The sequence below is a fragment of the Oryx dammah genome, unplaced genomic scaffold (genome assembly GCF_014754425.2).
Source record: "Oryx dammah isolate SB20612 unplaced genomic scaffold, SCBI_Odam_1.1 HiC_scaffold_20, whole genome shotgun sequence".
NCBI classification, from domain to species: domain Eukaryota; kingdom Metazoa; phylum Chordata; class Mammalia; order Artiodactyla; family Bovidae; genus Oryx; species Oryx dammah.
The window spans coordinates 35,992,607-36,016,647 of NW_024070204.1; the positions used below are offsets into that span (position 1 = coordinate 35,992,607).

The 24,041-nt window shown below is 33.2% G+C and overlaps 1 protein-coding gene across 2 annotated transcripts in view; it reads right to left on the minus strand.

Annotated features, from left to right (window-relative positions):
* Positions 1-24,041, minus strand: part of RICTOR (RPTOR independent companion of MTOR complex 2) — a 126,542-nt gene that overhangs the window by 38,015 nt on the left and 64,486 nt on the right. For both annotated transcript variants that reach the window (XM_040262363.1, XM_040262362.1), the window contains exons 7-16: positions 18,407-18,533; positions 16,034-16,203; positions 11,484-11,551; positions 8,242-8,309; positions 4,652-4,734; positions 3,241-3,328; positions 2,504-2,594; positions 2,325-2,391; positions 2,118-2,198; positions 301-401 (exon numbers count right to left, since the gene is read on the minus strand). In XM_040262363.1, the coding sequence (XP_040118297.1) occupies positions 301-401; positions 2,118-2,198; positions 2,325-2,391; positions 2,504-2,594; positions 3,241-3,328; positions 4,652-4,734; positions 8,242-8,309; positions 11,484-11,551; positions 16,034-16,203; positions 18,407-18,533 (944 nt within the window). The remainder of the gene's footprint in view (positions 1-300; positions 402-2,117; positions 2,199-2,324; positions 2,392-2,503; positions 2,595-3,240; positions 3,329-4,651; positions 4,735-8,241; positions 8,310-11,483; positions 11,552-16,033; positions 16,204-18,406; positions 18,534-24,041) is intronic.

The window sequence follows — 24,041 nt, forward strand, 5'->3', positions numbered from 1 at the left end:
CTCAAAACATACAATAGTCCAAAAAACTCTCAATCCCAATATTTTTACTGATCCAGTAGAAACTTTATGTCCTTGTCCAGAAACACGTGAGAAAAGGTTGACTTTACCAAGCCAAAATACTTTGTAGCCTAAAATACAAATTATTTTTAAAAACTACAGATTTTCCTCTTATCCAAAGGCTTCCCTAAAAGAATTCTCAGGAATAACCTATATATACTACTTTCTTAAAAAGAAGATTAGGACATCTAAGTGAGTATTAAATACACTATGCACAAGCTTTGCTAGAACTTGGATACTTACAATCTCTTTTCCTTAGGGATATCAAAGGATGCAGCCATATTCATTAGGGTTGGCAGGCAGTGCAAATGATGGCTATGTGAATGAGGAAGAATTGTGTTTGCCTAAAACGAAAAATAGTATTTTATAGAAAGTTGAAAAAGAGTATTTTATGTTATAGATTATCCACAGATATAATGCCGAAGACTGAGATTTTTACTCATGAAGCTAATTATATACTTTCTAATACATACTTATTATTTTTATCTTATTTGCTTTCATCAAGGATGACAGTAACAAATACCAGGATATAGGCTCAGATTACATTAATAAAACTCTAAATTCCATAGATCCTTTTTTTTTTTTTTAATTTATTTTTTATTTTACTCTACAATTCTGTATTGGTTTTGCCATACACTGACATGAATCCACCACGGAATAGATCCTTTATCATAACTTTAAATTATAATCTTAAGTGGTACCCAATTAAACTCAATTCTTAAATAATTTAAAAGGATGATAGGTCAAAACTTAGATTTAGTGCTATAATGTTATGTTAAAAGTAGAATTTAAAATGCTGGATGCAATATCATAATTTATGAGTTTACCTCTTAGGTTTAAAAGCTAGCTTCTCAAAAGAGGTTTGTCTCGTAATTCCAACAATCTTTAAAATAATAAACTTGCCTTTTGCTTTCCAAACAAAACCCGCAATATTAATTCTTTCATAAATGGGCTTAACAGAGCAAGTGGCTAAATAACTTAGTGATAAACAAGACAGTTATCATTAAACTACTTAATTTTCTTTTCCTCACTCACAAAGCTGAACTTCTATACAGAAAAAACCCTGGTGATGGAGGGGACCAAACACAACTATAAAAACAAAAAATAATCTGACAGTAATAACAAGCCATAACATAATTTCAAATGATTTGCCATAGGGTTGCCGCTGCTTGTTACTTCTTCCTTAATTAGTTCAGAGTGGTTCTTTTTATTTAGCATTTTATTAACTAATGGGCTTCCCTGGTGGCTCAGACGGTAAAGAATACACTTGCAATGCAGGAAACCCAGTTCAATCTCTGGGTTGGGAAGATCCCCTGGAGAAGGGAACGGCTACCCACTCCAGTATTCTGGCCTGGAGAATTCCATGGATAGAGGAGTCTGGCAGGCTACAGTCCATGGGGTTGCAAACAGTTGGACATGACTGAGCGACTTTCACACTTATTAACTAACAGACCTAGAAACAGAAATTTCTAACTTGTAAATGGTCAAAGTACCCTCACTACTTCATCTGCTAGGTATTGAAAATGATAAGATCACTTGGCTAGCTCCTTGTTTCCACAAGTTACTGATGTCATAAAACCATGTCCCCCCAAAAAATATTCCAACCTTTCAATACAAACCTCAACTGACAAGTTTACAGAGAAATACATGTTCAAATAAGGCAGTTATATTTAGATTTTTCCTTCACAAAGTTTTCTAAAATTTAGGAACTTACTGTTATCAATTTGATCCCTAGCTGACTAAAGTAATATCTATAGTTTTGTAATTCTGTAATTTTTAGGTAGGAAGTTATTCTAAAGATTCTAAAGAAAGATATTTATGGACTCAAAATGTCAACACTGAAAGTGAATATTCAGTACTTTATATTTTTTCCATTTAAAAAACTAGTCTATATATATATGATACAAAGTATCAAGGGCTCTTTGTACTGCAAAGATATATATCCAAATAAATGCAAACTTATGTTTTTGAGATAATGCGAAGTAACACTGTTAAAATAGCCTTGTTTCATAAATTAAAGCATTAATGTACAAAACATAATCAAAAGTTGTTAAACTTACCATATGTAAAAGTTCTCCTAAAAGGATGGTGGCTCTAACTGAGATATGGTCATCACTGTTTGTTATTACCTCAACCAAACCCTTTGAAAATAAAAAGAAAATATCATAGTTGCAAAATAGCATACATGAACACATCTATGTATCATGTTTGTTGCTCTGAAAGAATTGCTAGAGAAAATAAAATAGAAAAAGGTTTATAATTCTTACTTCTAAAAGCCCATTACGAATAAATGCTGAGAGTATCAGTGCCAAATAATTATCCATGAGGTCTGGCCTGGAAATAAATACAGCACAGAAAAATTTAAATCTTATTCCATACACTAGAAAATTGAACATAACAATAGCAACTGTAATAAATCTGAATTATTTCTGTACTTAAATTCTACCTGGATCTGGCACGATGAGGAAGAATAGTTTTTGCCTCAGCTGCTACAAAGCCATCTGAAAGCCTCCAACTGTCTTGGAATCTACCTGGATCTAAAATAAATTTAGTTAGTTAGAGGAAAATAATACATCAATGAAACACTTTAAATAACCATCAGCTAAACAGGCTATCCATGGACAGAGGAGCCTGGCAGGTTACACTCCATAGGGTCGCAAAGGGTCAGACACAACTGAAGCAATTTGGCACAGCATAGCATACAACCAGGCTATAAATAATTTTAACTGTTGGCTAAAAAAAAAAAAAAGACTCAAAAAGGCATATAGAAAAAAAATGATTTCTATAAATGAAGGGTTTATATAAATCTAACTTTAACTTTCTTCACTGAAGGGTTTAGAGTCATTTAGCGAAAATAAAATTTAAAAAATCAAATAATCTAATTTGAGAACTGCAAAAGGTTTCTTATTATCTCCTCTCTTCCTTTCCTGATCCATCCTTCTATTATTAATTTCACTGCTAATTTCAGGAGTTAGGATGATGGAGAAGAAATTAAAATTTCTTTTTAGAAATTCACCTGAGATTTTATTTTTATATTAATTTCATGCCACACATATGCAATAAGAAAAGAAAATGATATTCAATACTTATTTTAGCATTTTCCCTTGGAGGGACTCTGCCTCCATTAGGTAAGTTATTTAAAAAATTACAATATATGAACAGTGAATGCACTTTAATACTTACCTACACTGAGCAGTGCTTCTATGAACTCTTCAGTCACAACAGGCAGAGGAAGACGAAATATATCATAAAGCACTTCAAGGAGACCTCGCTGAAAGTTAAAAAAAAAAAATACAGTTCATTTGTTTTTACGGAATAAATCTTCACTTAAAAATTTTTAAATGTCCTATTCACAGATTTAAAAACTGGTAAAAACAGAACTACCATATTTTAGAAAACCACTGTATCTGCCTATATTAAAATACTGAATGCTTACTCATATACATGATGTAACTTTTTCAATAAATCTTGTATTATCCCCATTGTAGACATGAAGAAACAGATTTAAAGGTTAAAAATAATTTGCCTAAGGTCATGGAGCTATAAATAATAAAATCGGGAGTCAAACCTCAGTCTGGCTAAACTCAAAAGAGCATGTTTTTATGCTGAGGAAAAAGTCGACTGAATTGCAACCTTTAGTTCTCTGCTTATAGATCTCTCCATCCTTAATTACATCCTTCCATGGTTTAGATGCTTTTATTTTTAGTTCACATTTTAAGCAAGGCACCTCTAGCTAATATTTATACTATTAATTAGAAACAGGGGGGGTGAGTTTTGTTCCTTTGAACATTAAAAGAAAAACGTAGAAGGGGAAAAGGAAGAACCTTGTGAAGAGTTAATTTCTTTTCCTCTAATTTCAATCTGTTTTAGCTGTTTTATACAATTCTTATACATTAATAATTTAGAAAGTGAAGTGTTAGTTACTCAGTTGTGTCTGACTCTCTGCGACCCCACGGACTGTAGCCCACCAGGCTCCTCTGCCCATGGAATTCTCCAGGCAAGAAAACTGGAGTGGGTTGTCATTTCCTTATCCAGGGGACCTTCCCAACTCAGGGATAGAACCTGGGTCTCCTGCATTGCAGGCAAATTCTTTACCATCTGAGCCACAAGCAAAGCCCTAATAATTTAGGACTATGTCTAATAAATAAGCATATAAATACCCCAATTTTAATCAAAACCACTACTCATAACATAAAAAGTTAGAAGGCATAAGTTGCATAACTACTATGCTTACTTTTCCCTAAGTATAGTTTTCTGTATTGCTTGAAACTTTTACAATGAGAATGCTCCTGTGAAATGTCTATACTTTTTATTAAATAAAACGTAGTTAATTTCAAAGAAAGAAAAGGCATAATTAATGTCATATTTTAATCTAATTTTAATACATCCATAGTTCCTAACAACAGCACTGTTTCAAATGATTGATATTATTTTCCTTACTGTTCAACTAAGTCATAAATATTTATTCCTGTGTTTTTAAAATGTTCTGTGATACAGATTAACAATTCATGAGGAAAAACACCACCTGAAACTTTTCTCCAATTAATTTCCTCCACTCAAATTCCAGGGATGATATAGAGTAATTTTTACCTACCCTTATTTCCATATTTGGAATGCAAAGTACTCCAATTAGAGACTGAATCCCAGAGTTTCCAGGTTTACATAAATTAATAATACCTATGAAGGTTAAAAAGAAAAAAAAAGATCACTGATTTGAATTTCTAAAGATGTATTCATAACACAAAATGTGACATTTTTCTAAGCTAAATTACACTATTATATTATTTGATCATCATAAGTGATAGTATATTTCAAACATTCTCTGAATTTCCAACTAGGGAGAGATTATCAATAATTTTACCATTTAAATTACATCCAAAAAGGTTCTCAAGAAATTCTGGACTACTTGGCAATAGAAATAAAAGCAAAAATATGGCATTCTCTGGGTATACGCCCAGGAGTGGGATTGCTACATCATATGGTAGCTCTATTGATATTTTTAGTTTTTTAAGGAATCTCCATATGGTTCTCCAATAGTGGCTGTTTCAATTTACATTCCTAGTAACAGTGTAGGAGGGGTCCCTTTACTCCACACCTTCTCTACATTTACTGCCTACAGATTTTTTTAACAATGCCATTCTGGTCAGTGTTAGGTGATACCTCACTGTAGTTTTGATTTGCATTTCCTTTTCTGAGTGAACTCTGGGAGCTGGTGATGGACAGGGAGGCCTGGCGTGCTGCGATTCATGGGGTCGCAGAGTCGGACACAACTGAGCGACTGAACTGAACTGAACTAATGATATTGAGCATTTTTTCATGTGCTTTTTGGCCATGTGTATGTCTTCTTTGGAGAAATGTTTATTTAGACCTTCCACCCATTTTTTTGATTGAGTCATTTCATTTGGGTCTTTGATATTGAGTTGCATGAATCATTTATCTATTTTGGAGATTAATCCCTTGGTCAGTTGCTTCATTTGGAAATATTTTCTCCCAGTCTGAGGACTGTCTTTCTGTTTTGTTATGGTGCCCTTGGCTGTACAAAAGCTTTTAAGTTAAATTAGATCCATTTGTTTATTTGGGCTTTTTTGTTTTGTTTTTTTCACTACTCTAGGAGAAATGAATTAAAAAAAAAAATTTAAAAAGATCAGGCTGTGATTTGGGTAAAAGGGTGTTCTACCTATATTTTCCTCTTAAGAGTTTTATAGTGTCTGGCCTTAGAGGTCTTTAATCCAGTTTGAATTTATTTTTGTGTATGGTGCTAGAATGTTCTAATTTCATTCTTTTATATGTAGCTGTCCAGTTTCCCAGCACCAACCACTTACTGAAGAAACTATCTTTTCTCCACTGCATATTCTTGCCTCCTTTGTCACAGATTAATTGACCATAGGTGAGTGGGTTTATTTCTGCACTTTCTATCCTTTTCTATTGATCTATATATTTCTGTTTTTGTGCCAATACCATACCATTTTGATAACTGTAGTTTTGTAGGATAGTCTGAAGTCAGGGAGACTAATTCCTCTAGCTCCATTTTTTCTTTCTCAAAATTGCTTTCACTATTCAGGGCCTTTTGTGTTTACATACAAATTTTTGTTCTACTTCTGAGAAAAATGCCATTGGTAAGTTGATAGAGATTGCACTGAATCTGTAGATTGCTTTGGATAGCATAGTCATTTTCACAAACTAAGAACATGATATACCAAGAATATGTGGTATATATATACAATGGACTACTACTCAGCAATAAAAAAGAAAAAATAATGCCATTTGCAACAACATGGATGAACCTGGAGACTGTCATGCTGAGTGAAGTAATTCAGACACAGAAAGACAGATATGATATTGCTTATATGTGGAATCTAAAGAAAAGGGGACAGGATACAAATGAACTTACAAAACAGAAGTAAAGTCATAGATGTAGAAAACAAATTTATGGTTACCAGGGGATGGAGGTGGGGATAAATTGGAAGACCAGGACTGACATATATACACTACTATGTATAAAATAGATAACTAATAATAACCTACTGTATAGCACAGGGAACACTGCTCAATACTTTGTAATGGCCTATTTGAGAAGAAAATATATATTTTTTAAGTGGATATATGTTTAATTGATTCACTTTGCTGTACACCTGAACCTAATACAACATTGTAAACAAACTGTACTCCAATAAAAAAATTTTTACAAGAAAAGCAAAAATGAACAAACGAGACCTAATCAAATTTTTAAGCTTTTATATAGAAAGGAAACCATAAGCAAAATGAAAAGACAACTTACAGAACGGGACAAAGTATTTGCAAATGATGCAACTGACACAGGATTTACTTCACAGCTCATACAACACAGTAACAACAACAACAAAAAACCAAAGCAATCTAATAAAAAAAAAGGGGGGGGGAGACCTAAGTAGATATGTCTCTCAATAACACATGCAGATGGTCAATAGGCACACAAAAAGATGTTCAACATCACTAATTATTATTAGACAAATGCAAATCAAAACTACAATGAGGTCTTACCTCACACCAGTCAGAATGTCCATCATTAAAATGTCTATAAATAATAAACACAGGAGAGGCTGTGGAGCAAGAGAAAGCCTCTCACACTATTGGCAGGAATGTAAATTAATGTAGCCATTATAGAAAATAGTATGGAGGTTTCCTTAGAAACTAAAATAGAGTTAACATATGATCCTGGAATTCCACTCCTGAGCATATATCCAGAGAAAACTCTAATGTGAAAAGATACATCCACCCCAGTGTTCACTGCAGCACTATTTTAATAGTCAAGACACAGAAGCAACTTAAATGTCCATCAACAGATGAATAGATAAAGAAGATGTGGTATATATATAAAATGAAATATTATTCAGCCATAATACAGAATAAAATAATGGCATATGTAGCAACACAGATGGAACTAGAGATTATCATCATATTAAATGAAGTCAAAGACAAATACCATATTATATCACTTATACATGGATCTAAAATATGATACAAATGAACTTATTTATGAAAACATAAACAGACTTGCAAACAGAGAAAACAAACATATGGTTACCAAGGGGGAAAAGAAGTGAGGGAGCAATAAACTAGGAGTTTGGGATTTATAGATACACACTGCTATATATAAAATAAACAAGGTCCTACAGTATAGGTATAGCACAGACAATATTCATTATAACAAACCATAATGGAAAGAATATGAAAAAGAACATATATATATATATACATATCTGAATCACTCTGCTATAAACCAGAAGCACATTATAAATCAACTATATTTCAATAAGAAATTAAATTAAAAGAACACATCCCAAAACAAAATAAAGAAACAAAAGGAAAGGTATTTGGGACTACCATCTTGCTTATTAGGTATTTACAACATTCTACATTATACCTTAAGGTAAGAAATTTTAGCTATGTATTCAACTAACATTCTTAAAATCTTTTTTGGTATAGATCATGTTCAAACTTTTTATTTAAATGCCTAGGTTATTATCAGCATGTTGACTTACAAATGGTCAATTTTAATACTGTGTATTAAACCCCTCTTGGTTCTAATGATAACACATAAAAAAAGACCATGTTAACATATAAATGAGATGCTACAGTAAGTTAACATTTGAAAAAATAGTCAAGTTTGTCTTATACGATATAAAGTAACACAGAGGAACGTACCTGCCCATGACCGGAATGTTGCTATGATTCCCATTTTACTGGCTAGAAACCTTGCTTCTCTGTCTTCTCTGTTGGGTGGGGTGGGGGTAGAGTCAAAGAAATTAAATATTTAAATAAAAAGTAAGTTTTTCCCTATAACTATATCAGAGTAACAGCTATCACTACTTAATATTTAAATATTTACATAGGAAATTAAAAAATACATTAAAAAAAAAGATAAGATCTACCTCAAAGCAAATTACTCAATTATGTATTGATCATGCCTTCCCACATGTGAAACTCACATTTTAAAACAAATTATACATTCTGCTTTTCTGAGTTCTCTTTTTCCTGCTCTTTCTGAAAACTATTCTTAGATAGCTCACTAACACCTGTAAGCATTGGCAACACCACCAGCCTGCTTAAGAAGCATCTCTGTCAAAAGACTGCCCTTTAGCAAAGAAAATTACCAGATAAACCTCTTACTGTTACTACATGTGTTCTCTTTACTTCAAAAGTCTTGTCCCAAACTTATCTGAGCAAGCTTATTCTACATATTCTACCAAGCAAGCTCAACAAGCCATATATTCACTGGTATTATTAAATAATTAAGCATTATTACTCATTTACTTCTAAGTTCATTCAGGTTGTTAGCAGAATCCACTCTTGCTGTTGTACAACTGAGGTTTTGGTTTTCTGTCAGCTGGGGCCTACTACCAACTACTTTCTTCTTTTATAACTCGTATCCAATCATCTCACCTGTTTCTTTCTATGTAATAGTTTATGACAATCAACTAACCAATAGAACTATTTACATTGTTAAACACTGTTTATGTATGGCACATGGCCAGTTTTACTTAATTAGCAATCATGTACTTTTATGTCACCTCAACCATCTCTACCCTGTCAACAGCCCATTTCTTTTCCATGCCATATTTTTCACTTTTCTAATAAAGTTCTTAATAGTTTGAGAATACAAAAATCTAGAGAGTTGGTAAGGGAAAAAAAACATATAGAGTAAAGAACAATGAAAGAAAATAAAATTAAAGAATGGTAAGCAAGCAGTGTATAAAAGTGGAATGAAATAGTTAAAAATATCCCCCCACACATACAGACAAACCACACTGAGCTCTGCTGTACTAATCAACATGAGACTGTAACAGAAACTGAAATGGGGACATGGGGTGGTGGAAGAAATGAGAATTAGATAACTGTGTGACTAAACTTTTGGTGCTCCTTATCTTAAAAATGTTTGTGACACACTTGTATTGACTGCCTGGTAACCCATTCTCTAACCTATTCAATAAATTGGTAGTTTTATTGAAAAAGAAAACCCCATCCATTTCCTTATGCCCTAGCCATAATGTACCCATGCTACAGAAACTGCCCATACTCCAGAAACTTAAGGAAAGAAAAGTATTGAACCAAACAGGAAAGACAGGATTTTGGTGGAATATACTTTCCACTCAACCACAACTCTAAGTACCCTGGTTCATTTCTTATTTATCCTGGTAGGCAAAATTCTAAAAATACCCCTGTCTTCTCAAGACTGCAGGTAGGGCTTAATCCCTGGATCCCTATGAATATGGTATCACTGCCATGACTGTGATTATGTTTATATCATACAGCCCAACAGACCTTAAGATACGGAGATCATCTGGTAGACTTGATCTGGAGAGCTTTCTCTAGCTGGAGGGAGAAGAGGAAGTGAGAGAGAGACTCAAAGCACAAAGATTCAAGGAAATTTCTGTTGTGTTTGAAGATGGAGAGTGCCATGTGCCAAGACAAGAAGGTAGCCTTTAGAATCTGAGAGAAGGCCCCAGTTGACATCAAGAAAACAGGAACTTCAGTTGTACAAGAGCAAGGAATGAATTCTGCCAATAATCTGAGTGACCTTAGAGATAAATGGATTCTTCACTAAAACCTCTAGATAAGAACCATGCCAGACCTCTAACCTACTGAATTGTGAACTAATAAACTGATGCTATTTTAAACCATTATATTTATAATGGTTTGTCATGCAGCAATAGAAAATGGATACATTCTTCATCAGTAAGGAGAATGCCCAAGTGTCACAGGGAGCCAAGAAAGAAAGGGGCTGAAGAATCTCAGTTCATAACTTAGCAAAAAATAAAGTCTGAGAAGTCTTAACTAGAGAACAACTATTCTTAATTTCTTAGCTCAGGAAATGATGTTAGTTAGCATACAATGCATCCACAGTGATGGAGGTATTTCAAGATATGAAACAGCTATTTTTAATTCTGGAGAAAAATGAAAAACAACAAAAATATGCCCATTTACAACGCTCCCAAACTTAGTGGAGGATTTAAAAAACATGTATATCTGCAATTCAACAAACCTACTATGCTACACCTGCAAAACTCCACAGATAAATGTATTATTTGACCTCTAAATCAATTTAAATATAATTATTCCAGCATTCCTAGTGAACACGTGCTTTTCTCTCCCAAAAGACTCTGAAACATCATCCTACTTCATTTCTGGAAAATAATCTTTATCTCCTTTTATTACCTTATTAACCTTTCTCTCAAAATTCTACATGGCTTATCTTTCTGCATACTCAATTTAAGGCAGCTCTTCATTCTACTCATTATTATTTGATTCTTTTAGTCTTTCAATGTAATTATGCTAAAAATATGTACAATGGTGCTGGAGAAGACTCTTGAGAGTCCCTTGGGCAGCAACATCAAACCAGTCAATCCTAAAGGAAATCAATCCTGAATATTGGAAGGACTGATGCTGAAGCTGATGTTCCAATATCTCAGTCACCTGATGCACAGAGCCAACTCACTGAAAAAGTCCCTGATGCTGGAAAAGACTGAGGGCAAGAGGAGAAGGGGGCAACAGCATGAGATGGTTGGGTAGCATCACCAACTCAATGGACATGATGAGTTTGAGCAAACTTCGGGAGACAGTGAAGGACAGGGAATCCTGGCATGCTGCAGTCCATGGAGTCTCAAAGAGTCAGACATGACTTAGTAACTGAACAACAACAAATGTACAACAGAGAAATGATTAAAGGTCTAGGTTTCTACTGCCACCTACCTTAGATTATTAAAATAAGAAACTAAATTCAAGTCTTTAAATTTTCCAAAAGCTTACTTTTAATTTTTAAGCTAATTACAAGAGAACTACAATATAACTCCATGAAATAGGAAATTTACTTAAACTCATTTTGCTCTGGCTTGACATACAAATTAGGCAAATCTAAAAGTTTTAACAGCAACACACATGGTACTCACTTTAGCTGTCCTTCAGCTGTATCTGGACTATGTCTGTAGTGAAAATCGGTATAGGGTGCTAAAATTCTCTAATAAAAGGAAAAAGCAAGAAAAAGAAAAGAGTCCTTATAAAATGCACTCTTCCTTTAACAAGCTAAAATCCATCTAACTTGTCTGTATTTCTAATAATCCCAACTAGGGCTTATTTGAAGAGCTTATTTCTTCAAACTCATCATCAAGGAATATATTTGAGTGATTTCTTTTAATGTACAGTTTTTGAACTTTTAAATTGACAGGTATTGTACCTATTAAACAGTGCACAAATCACGAATGTGAGGTTTGATAGATTTTTCTCAAGCTAAACACACTCTCTGTAACTAGAATCCTCAAAGCCTCCTTCTTCTCCCCCCAAGATGACTACACAGATTTCTAACACTATGAGTTAGTGTTGCTTATTTTTGAACATTATTTAAATGTCTTTATTTTATAAATTCCATTCTTTTTGTTGCTAGTATAAAGAAATCCAAGTTATTATTGTGTATTGGCCTTTGTATTTAGCAACCTTGTTAATAAGCTCATGTATTTCAGAACTTAAACTACTATAATTCATTTACCTCACCCCCCTGCTCTGCACTGATTACATTATTGTGGTCTGAATTTTATTTTAAAATACTTAAGACATTACAAATACTGGTTTTGACAATGAGTAGTCTTTTATATTTAGTCATATGTGTACCTTTTTTTGCCACCCTTCGTTCTTTCTTGCATTTTCTTGTCTCAGATCATTTTCGTTCTGACTAAGAAGTCCCTTATCGGAGAAGGAAATGGCAACCCACTCCAGTGTTCTTGCCTGGAGAATCCCAGGGAAGGGGGAGCCTGGTGGGCTGCCGTCTATGGGATCGCACAGAGTCGGACACCACTGAAGTGACACGGCAGCAGCAGCAGCAGCAGCAGCAAGGAGTCCCTTTAACCTTCCTGTCTCATTTTTTAAATAACAATAAATATTTATTATCTCACATAGCTTCTGTGAGTCAGGACTCTAGAAGAGTTTAGCTGTCCAGTTATGACTCAGGGTTCATCATAACATCACAGTAAAAATATTGGTCAGGGGTACAGTCATCTCAAGGCTTGACTAAAGCTGTAGAATCCGCTTCAAGATGGTTCACTCACTACATGCAAATTGTTATCAACAGGGCTGAGTTCCTTCTCATGTGTGCCTCATTATGGGCTGCATTACCGTCTTCATGACATAAAGGCAAAGAATCCAAGAAAGAATTGTGTTTCTTTAGATTTCCTTGGGTCTTTTTATGTTAGTCTAAAAAATCTTTATTTTACCTTTGTTTTTGAAAGACATTTTCTCTGGGGTAGGTGGCATTATTTTCTTTTGCACTCTAAAGATGCCATTCTACTGTCTTCTGGTTTTACTATTTCTGTTGGGAAATCAGCTCAGATTTGTTCCTTTGAAAGTAGTCTTTTTTTCTCAAGCTGATTTTAAGATATCTTGGTTTTCACCAATCTTACCATGATGTGCCTATGAGTGTTTTCTTTATATTACCTTGAGTTTTCTGAGCTTTATGAAGTTTCACCAGTTTTAAAAACAAAGTTTTGATCACAGTTTCTTTGGATATCTGTTTCTGCTTTTTCTCTCTCTCTTCTCCAAAGACAACAATTATGTTTTATCCCTTTTGTTCTGTTCATTTTCTTCCTATTACCCACCTGCAAATGCTTTGATTTTTGACTTTTCTTTCAGTTTACTAATGACACCTTCTTGTCCAAAATGAGTTTTTAATTTCATCTAGTTCAGAATTTCAGGTATTATACTTTTGATACTAGCTCCATTTGATTTATTTTTCATATTCCAATTAGATGTGAAATTCTCCATTATTTCATCTATTTTCTTTTTCTCCATTTTTCTTAATAAGTTAGTCATGGGTGTTTTTAAAATCTTTTCCCTCTGGCTGCAATATCTGAATCACCTGTGGATATGCATCTATGGAATTCCTTTTGAGTTTTCAATTACACAGTCATAACCTCTTGCATGTATCCTTTTTTATTTACATAGTCAAATTTCTGACTGAATGATGGACACTAAATTTGATTAAAGGTTCCAAGTGATGTTATCTCCATTAGAGAGGGTTCATCCTTTCCTCTGTAGTCAGGTCAATTAAGGGAGTGATCAGCTTATTCTAATCACTGAGTTAAACCGAAACAACACTGCAATTTTGTTAAGATTTGAGTATACCTTTGTTTTTCCTTGTTCTAAAGAATGGACCTCCAAAACTGTAAATAGAGATTTTTGCAAACTTTTTTTTTCTCTTCAGCAGTGAGAGACTGGGTATTTTTTTCTACATACTTCATTAAGTTTTGAACTTAAATCTTTAAATACTCATCCAGAATTGCTTCAGAATTTGGAACATGTTAAGAACAGGAAAAAGTTATCAAATTAGAGTGAAAATTTATAACAATATAATTAATAAAAATGGGGACAAGATTCTCTTAACAGCAGACTCTAGGATGAAGATAATGATAAAGTAGAAGATAATACTTTGGCCACCTCATGCGAAGAGTTGACTCATTGGAAAAGACCCTGATGCTGGGAGGGATTAGGGGCAGGAGGAGAAGGGGATGACAGAGGAAGAGATGGCTGGATGGCATCACTGACTCGGTGCACATGAGTTTGGGTGAACTCCGGGAGTTGGTGATGGACAGGGATGCCTGGCGTGCTGCGATTCATGGGGTCGCAAAGAGTTGGACACGACTGAGTGACTGAACTGAACTGAACTGAATGATAATTAATGATTTAATATCCAAGGCAATCAGTATTTACTGAATATTATGTATCAAGCAGTAACTATAACATTTAGGTAGATTAGAATGAATATATATGTAAAACACTTGGAAATATTACCTAACTTATTATAAGCTTTACAAGAATGCTAGTTGCTGTTACTATTACCATTATTATTATAGTATTTATTCTTCACAGTAATTAAAGTAAAAGCCATGACTTTTATTTTACCTAGTGAAAAATGGATCCAAAGGAGGCTAATAACTTGCCCCACATTATAAAGCTGCTGTTGCTGCTGCTAAGTCGCTTCAGTCGTGTCCGACTCTGTGCGACCCCATAAAGCTAGTAGGTTATAGAACAAAAAAATCAAAACCAGATCTGTAAAGCCTGAAGTCTATGCTCTCAAACACTATGCTACACCAGGGCAACCTTGTTAAAGAAAAAAGAACTAACATTTTAAAAAAACAAGAAAGAAGCAAAGATGGTAGTGTACTTAAAAAGTCCACCGTATTCTTTGAGGGTTTTTTCATATACACAAAGGCTTTGCTAATCTGCTGTATGATTATACAGGTAAAAGAAAAAAAAAAAAAAAACAGGTCTATACACATCTTTCTTTATTGTGATCATCTCTCCAATCTTAAAAGCAGTTTCCTCACTTGATAAAGAAAACACTTAAAGCAAAATACACTGTGAAATATCAAAAATACCAGCTCATTCCCACTGGATGCCCATGAATAATGTATTTAAAATCATTTATTAAGGAGAAAATTGTACTGAAATTTGTTAATGATACAAGCTAATGTCAATTTTATAATATCAAAATATTTCTAGAAGCCCTAATAAAACCAGAACTATAACACTTAAGACAAGTTTCATAAAATGATCTAAACAGGCAAAGTAGGGAACAATAAATCTTTCATAATTTGCATAATTTCACACCCAAATACAAACATAGTAAGCTTACTCTGAATAATATCTGCAATGGACAACAATGTAATATTGAATATATTCACACAAATAAACTATAAGAATAGTCTGTGGGAATTCTCTGTTGGTTTAGAGGTTAGGACTCTGCACTCTACAGCCAAGGGCCCAGGTTCAATCCCTGGCCAGGGAACTAAGATTCCACAAGCTACAAGGCAAGGCTAAAAATGACAGGAGGAGAGAAAGAAAGAACATAGCTTGTGGTAATTTTATTCCAAACTCTACTACACAGTTTATTATAGAAAAATAGCCTTACTGTTTTAGACTAACTGAAAAAACAACACTGAATTAGTAAAAACAGAAAAACAATAGTGTGTTTTTAAAAAGATATTTATTCTATTTCTTTCAATTGTATATGGCCATTAGTTGCCAACAAATACTCCCAAGTTCAGAAAATTTTAGCATGGTTTAATAAATGAATAGTACATAATTAGCAGGAGCTATTCCCACACAATTAACACACTACAGTCCTTAAAAAGAAATTGTCTTCTTAAATAAACAGGTAAATGTCTATGAAATCTTAACTGTGCTCAAATTTGCTCAGTCAAGTTTTCACAGATAATAAAAAAATGAATAAACTTCACATGTTGATGAAATATTCTTGAGAATTCTTTCAATTCAATCCAAATTAAATGAGTGATAAAATATTGCTGGAATAAGCCAAGCTTATTAGTTAATTTAAGTTTAATAATTAATGCTGTGCTGCATCTATTAACTTTAAATTTTCAAATAAAATTTCAAAGTAAGAGTATGTAATTAGTCATATTTTAAAATTGCAAGAGAATATTAAAGATCCTACCTCTAATTCGACATCAGCTCGTACATACTGTCGGGTCTTTGGATGATTAAGAAGGTGCAAAATTGTAGTAATGAGAGCCTCATTTATTCGACTTAATTGGCAATCAATCACATTTTTCAAGATGGTATTCAGTCCACCTCGAAGGGCAACCACCTCTGGATTCTGAAGTGCTAAAATAAAGAAGAAAAACTTAACATATTATATAGGGGATAATTAATCAGAAATCTGGGATTTTAAAACTGAACTTTCTGACTGAAAAAACTTTCTACTTACTATTCAGTAAAACATGGACAAAACTATTCAGTAAAACATGGACAAAATTTTTTTTTCTTAGTGTCTTCTGAATTGTTTTTTCATATCCTTTGTCCATGTTGTACTGAATAGTTCTTTCCTGTCAACTGCCAATTCTTTATATAGGGGAAAGATTAGCCCTTTATCTGTTTCAAATCTTTTAGCTGATTTCTAATTTAACTTTAGATTTTAAGCTCAGAAATTCCTCCCTTACTTCAAAGATTAGGCATGCTCTTTGTATGCATGCACACACACATGTGTGCTTTAACTGAATTCATGGTTAACATATCAGTTTTAAATCTCTCAGGAAATAGACTCTGGTTTAATATTGGTAAACTCAATTTTTTTCAAACGTTTATTCAATTATCCCAGCATGCTTTCTGAAGTTTTCTATGTGTAAGGGTAAACAACTATTGACTCTTTCATTTTTTCTCTCCTAATAACCTAGCTTAAGATTTTTTAAATACATGTGGAAAAAAACCCCTTCCCCTCAATTTATTATTTTTTCAAAAATGTTCTCACAGTAGAGAACATGTTCTCATAAATGTTCTCTCTTAATTATTTCACTTTATGTAGGTATGTGTGTGTTTATATATTTAAAATGTTACTTTCATTTTAAAAATTGCTAAATTTATACATTTTTAATGCTCTCAATTTGATTACATGAGAATTATTTGTTCTTTGAAACAATATTTTAAGATAGAAGTGAATGAGTGTTTTTTGGAGGCAATTAATTCATCAAGTACTTCTATGGTTTGTCATCCATCATGTGTTCTACTTTGAGTCAACTGGAAATTAAAATCTTTGAAAATCCATTCATTTCAGTAAGATTTTCAATTATATAAAAAGTTTATCTCATACTTTTCAAAACTCCTATTACATTCTCTTCCTTATCCTATTAACCTTTTCTTTCTCTGACCTTTGCATTTTTCAACAATAGTGTATGTTTGCCTATCTGTGTATCTAAAACAATAGTGTCTGTGTATCATTTTCTTCTTCCAATTAACACAGATTAATCTATCCTGTTCACTAAGACTGAAAATCATTATTGCTTTCCTCTTACCTTAAAATTGACTTTTTTTCTTTTTTTTCTATTTCTTGGGTTCACTCACCATTTTCATTATGTTTTGCATAATTAGAAAAGTATCTTCTAATGAAAAGTTAACTTGAGTATATGACTTTCCAGGAATCCCACTTATTGATAGGTGGTCAAATTTTCATGATTTTTAAAAAATTTCCTTCATCAAATTTCTACTTCCTCTTTAAACCAACAGGTATTGTGAATCGTATTTTTTGGACTCTCAATAAAAGGCTTGGCTCTTCTGTTCCTTTAAATTTTGTAATTAACTTATTTATCTAGAGTGAATGTAACCTATACCATTTTTGGGAAAAAATATGATCTTCTTTTGTCATTTAAAATTATATTTATTTGGTTATAAGGGAAGTTTAACTTTTAAAGTTTTGAACTTTAAAATACTTGATTAGCCATGCATTTCTTTGAGAATTACTTATTTTTCCTACTGATCTGTATATAAATAAGTTCTTTACCTATCATGTTTGTTATTTTTTCTTTTTTCTGGCATGGCATGTTTTCTTATCTCCTTATAATAAAATCAACAGCTGATGAAATGTTTGATTTCTTTTGACAATTCAAAACTCCCTTTCCTTACAATCAGAAAAAAGTCATCCATTTTTCTCCCCATATTTTCCACATTTAACTCTTTAATCCTGTTATTTAGAATTCTTTTTTTAATGCATAGGGAATTGTTTTTCATTCACATCAAGATACTTAGTGTGGTTAATGTCTGAGAATCACACTTTAAGAGATTTTACTCTAATTACTAGAATTTGGACAATTCCTTTATCTTAAATTTCATGATGAGTACAACTTTTAAAATTTACAAAGTTTAAATGTCTCTTCAAAATAATCTGTTTAAACAGCAAGTCCACTACTTCCCTATCAGGAATGTCCTACCTTTTCATATTCTTATTTTTAACCAACACCTAAAGAATTCGCATTAAAAATGTTATTATGTTCTTTCTAAAATACTGTATACTTGTTACTCAAAGAATAATTCTGACCTAGTTCACAGATAATGGCAATGCATGCTCGAACCATTCTGTCTCTTTCTTGAAGTCCATCATTTCCAACTGCGATTAACGAGTTGGCCACAGAGCTAGGAAACAAGGAAGCATTCACAGTGATCATCTGCAACAGGGAGAAATCAGAAAGAGAATTATTTCCTAATACATTTTTGAAACCTATCTTGTTCAGACAGAAATGTTTAAGACCACAGAATATTTTTAAGACCAAGGCATCAATTTTAATCTTCTGCTTCATATGAACATGTCAAAGGATACAACAGATATTTGATACAATAAATGTTAATCATTACCATGGAAAACAGTGTTGGCTTTTTTCCTGTAACAGTCCAGACTATAAATTAGTTGACTAACAAGATATAATCTTTCAGAGACTCTAAGTTCCTCCAGAATAGGAGCTTATTCTAGAGGAGAAAAGGAGCTTTTGTTGTTTTTCAGTCACTAAGTCTTGTCTGACTCTTTGCGACCCTATGAATTGCAGCATGCCAGGCTCCCCATGAACAGAATGAAAAGGCAAAAAAAAAAAAAGCTTAATTCTATTTTAAACAACTTTTCAGTAACCAGACAAACTAAACCAGTGGTGACAATAGCTGTCAACATACTTCTGTATTATTACATTCCTGACCCTTTCTTCATATATAATCACCACTCCATCCTATCAATTTACCTCATTAACCCAATTCTTTTCACTTTCAAACTCTGATCTGGGCCCTCATTCTTTCTGACTGCAGTAAAATGAAACATAATAATCCCCCATCTCTAACTATCATTTGTTGCTATACTGAAAGCCAAAGTTTAATAATCCATAATCTATTTTAAGTCCTCATTTTCTTTCGGCTTGTTGTGGCGACTGCTCTCAGCTCTTAGAGGCCACCCTTAGATCCCGGTCATGGGGAGCTCACTCATGATTATTTGCTATTTCAGAGCAGGCAGGAATCCCTCCATAATCTATTTCTAATATTTTAAAAACTGTGCTGGAAACATTATACCCCTGATAATAAAAACCTTTGGTTGAATCTCACTTTAAATGAAAAGTTTAATTGGCAATAACATTTGGAATACTGAAAACAGATAACATATATCTTCCATTTGGAAAACAAGGAAAAATTATGTAGTTATTATTGTTTAATAAATAAAAGACTATTTGTTAGATGAAGTATTTCAAAATAACAGGTCCTTAGAGTGGGAGTAGATGAAAATGTTTTCTTCAGTTTGGGTGGTAATAAATATTGGGGATAATCAACCTGTCCTAGATTTAACTATATTCAGAATTCTTCTGAAAAATAAGACTTGTATCATGACACAATTAGAGGATCCAATATAACTAAATTAATATCCAGTTAGGTCCTTTAGAGATTCAAAGGAAAGGTCTATGTTGGGTGGAGCACTTGTAAATGTATGACAAGGTTCATATGAAATTACAGAATACTGCTCTACGACATAAAATACATAAATATCCAATAATTTTAAAATCTATAAAAACTTCCACATTTGTTTCTAAACAGTATCCTTCATTAATTAAAAATGTTGGAGAAGAAAGGAGAAGAAAGGAAAAAGGTGTAAGAAACTGATCTTTCTGGGTGAGAAAATTCTCATATCCTATGACTATAATTTGTATTTCAATACTTACTGATCTATCATTACACTTATAAGGACTGAAAGACGTATGCAACATATTCTAAAAAGAGCTGGCTAGAAGCCAGGCCAACTGGCTTTCAGGGCCAAATCTAACATTAATAAACTGTTACCTTGGGAAATCAATCCTCTCGATGTCTTAGTTTTCTCATTTGTAAATGAGGATGCATATGATCTGATGATTTCTAGAATTTCAAGTATTAAATTCTAATCTATGAATCTCAAGTGTAGTGCTATAAAATGGGTATCTGTAATTTAAAAGTTTTTTACAGATGAAAACATTCTTATTTTCCAGGAAAAATATATGCAAAGAAACTCTTAAATTCTGTGTAAATTGGAGGATGTTTTCCTTACAAATCAATGAGCATCAGTGAGGGAAAAGTCATTCAATTTAATATCTGTTGAAATAAAAGTTTAATCATCTCTTGACAGAACAGATATATATATGTAACAAATATAAAATCATAAGTAAGTAATAAATTTGCAGAACTGTTATAAAAGAAATTACAGAAACACTGACTTTTCTAGGGGAAATATTTAAAATTTCATCTAAGACTGTAAGATGAATATAATGTAGAAAGGGGTGGAAATGAAAAGAGTAGGACACAAGCAATGATCATAGCAGTGGTGAAAGGCAGCTTGTCTAAAGCTAATGGCATAATGAGATAGGTCACAGTAACTGGCTGGCCAAAAAGTGAGCTCTGAATGTCAAGATAAGCAGGTTGTGCTTAATACCAAAAGGATTCATGAGCCAGTGCAGGTTTGGAAATTTGGAGAACTGGGTTTTTCACTCTGGTTTAGCCAATATCTTGCTGTGTATCAAGGGCAAGTGATTCCTTTAACTCAATCCAACTATTAAAAACAAATGTGTGATATATTAAATTCATGAATGTTGAATGTGAAAGTCGCTCGGTCGTGTCCGACTCTTTGCAACCCCATGGATTATACAATCCATGGAATTCTCCAGGCCAGAAAACAAGTGGGTAGCCTTTCCCTTCTCTAGGGGATCTTCCCACCCCAGGAATCAACCCCAGGTCTCCTGCATCACAGGGAGATTCTTTGCCAGCTGAGCCACAAGGGAAGCCCAGTAAATTTATACTGCATGAATAAAGAAATGATGTATGAGTAATAGCCTAATTAGGCAGGAAGTAAGAGCTTCCCTGCTGGTTCAGTTGGTAAAGAATCCCCCTGCAATGCAGGAGACCTCCTATAATGCAGGAGACCTGGCTTTGATCCTTGGGTCAGTAAGATCCCTAGAGAAGGAAATGGTAACCCACTCCAGTATTCTTACCTGGGAAATCCCAATGGACAGAGTCGCCTAGCAGAGTACAGTTTTGATTCACAAGAGTCAGATAGGACTTAGTGACTAACCCACCACCAAGAAGAATTTAAATTGGATAAGGAGTAGCAAGGGCTGCTCAGTGGGAAAATAATAATAGAAAATGAGAGCAGTAAGAATCAGGAAGGATTACCTGGATCAGAGAGAGGAAAAAAAAAAAAATTTAAACACATTGAAAACAAACAAACAAACCAAAAAAAAAATCCCTAAATGAATGAAACAGGTGAAAAAGAAGAAAAAGTAACATGAGTATTCTGAATTATTCATAAAGCAAGTTATCCAAAAGCAACAGGTGTTTTTTATTTTCCTTTAAAATATAAAAGATTAATTGTTGTTTAGTCACTAAATCGTGTCTGACTCTCTGTGACCCCATGGACTGTAGCCTGCCAGGTTCCTCTGTCCACGGGATTTCCCAGGCAAGAATACTGGGGTGGGTTGTCATTTCCTTCTCCGGGGGATCTTCCTGACCCGGGGACTGAACACAAGTCTCTGGCACTGGCAAGCAGATTCTTTACCACTAAGCCAACTGGGAAGCCCTACAAAACATTAATACTTTCATTGACAATTTAAAAACTGTTCTAAATATATACAAGAAACCCACAGTTGACCTAGCAATTATATTAGTAACATTAATTTCTACTAACTCAGTTGTCAAGATGTTGCTGCAAAAAAGAAATATATGCTTTGATTGTTAAAAGTATTAGTGAAATTATAGTTCCTCTGGCCGATAGAGGCCACTGTTGATTCAGCAAGCATGCTCTCCCTTATAAACTAACTGCTTTTAACTAAACCAAGGAGCCCTGCGACACAACTCTTGCCTGTTTTTACCACCAGGTACAAGCAATTTTCTTGCCCTTGGATCCACAAATGATACGTGCCTCAAATTACTCTGTTCTTTAAAAGATAACAAAATTATATTTTTGTTATGGCATTACTAAATTGCTTCAAGGGCCTGTTTATTTTTATTGGGCTATTTACAGATTAAATGGTAACTTACATAAAACATTGAACAAAACTGAAAGAAAATATTTAGTGAATAATTCAAAGAAGCTGAATTGAATCCATTTGGGTTTGTTTTTCCACCTCAATGCAGTTTCTAAGGCAGCAACTCTCAAATTGTGGTACAGAAAACTGACAGTACCTAGAATATTTTCAGAGATTCTGCGAAGTCAAAACTATTTTCATAGTAATTCAAAGATATTGTCTTTTTTACTCTCACAAGTACATATGGAATTTTTCCAGAGGCTTCAAAATGCATGTGAAATCACAAGAGATTGGATATAGAAGCAAATATGACAATCCAGCTATCTTCTATCAGGACAAACACTACAGAAATTTGTATCAATCTAAAATAATGCCACTCTAGTCATTAATTTTCTTTTTGAAAAATAGTTATTTTAATAAAAATGTTATTTTTGTTTACTTATAATGAATTTATTTTTAATATGTTAATGTATCTATAAATTTCTCACTTTAAATTCCTAATAAGTAAATACTGACATATATATATCTCAAATAACCAAAGAGTTATTCTAGGTTTTTCAGAAACATATTTTGTTTTTTTATCTTGAATTCTCAAAATTACTGCAGTAGGAAAGATTGTATGAGTAAGGAAACATAAATCTAATTTTTAAATTTAAATATGAAGAGTCAAATCATGATGCCAACATAACAATTTTTACCCTATAACAAACGTTTTTTAAATCTATCTCCAATATCACTCTTAACTAGAACTACAAGTTTCTTTGAAGACAATTCATCCATTTGCTTCTTCCTTACTATGCTCACCTGTGGGTACTATTACTAAACATAAGCTGGACAACTGGAAGAAAAAGGAAAAAGAGGGGATCAAGTTAATGTACAAACTCGACATTCTGCAATTCTGGAACATGTGCTGAATTCAAAAGTAGGGAAAGAGGAAAAGAGCTAAAAAATGTTAACTGCTAATTTTAGGTATTTTTACATTAAAACAAACATATACTGCATGAGTCTTACAAATTTTTAAGATGAAACATGATACTTCAGAATGAAAGATGATAAAATTCTTACATGAGCCATACTCTAACCAAATTAACTCTCAATTCAGTCTATTCCTCTGCCATTAGGGCATCACATTAACAATTTAAAAAAAAACTCTTGGAAAACCTATCATTAGAAGCATTATGGATTACCTCCACATCTTCTTTTGCAGAGTTTAGATTTTGACCTTTTATTTTGTACAATGGCCTGAATTGTTTATTTCAACTGTCTACTGATGTATCCAAATTCATCTTCAAAACAACCAGCTGGTGATTCCTTTGACATTCATTTAAACAGAATTAACCCCAAGTATATAATTAAGACAAAACGGGGGCGCCACACAAGTAATCCTCTTTCTCCAGTAACATATCAAAGCAGTAATTTCTTTACATGTCTAATAAAGGAAGAAATACTCTTTACAATGGAGATTTTATTAAAAAATACTGTCCCAGCTATACCCAATCACATAGAATAATTACACAAAATATCTATGCTTACCTTGAAGTTTAATAGACCTACTTAATACCTATCATTTCAACAAAATAAAAATGTTTAATGAGAATTCAGTCTAAATTTTAATAGATTTCACAAGACAGTCTAAATCTAAAACTGTAAAATGCA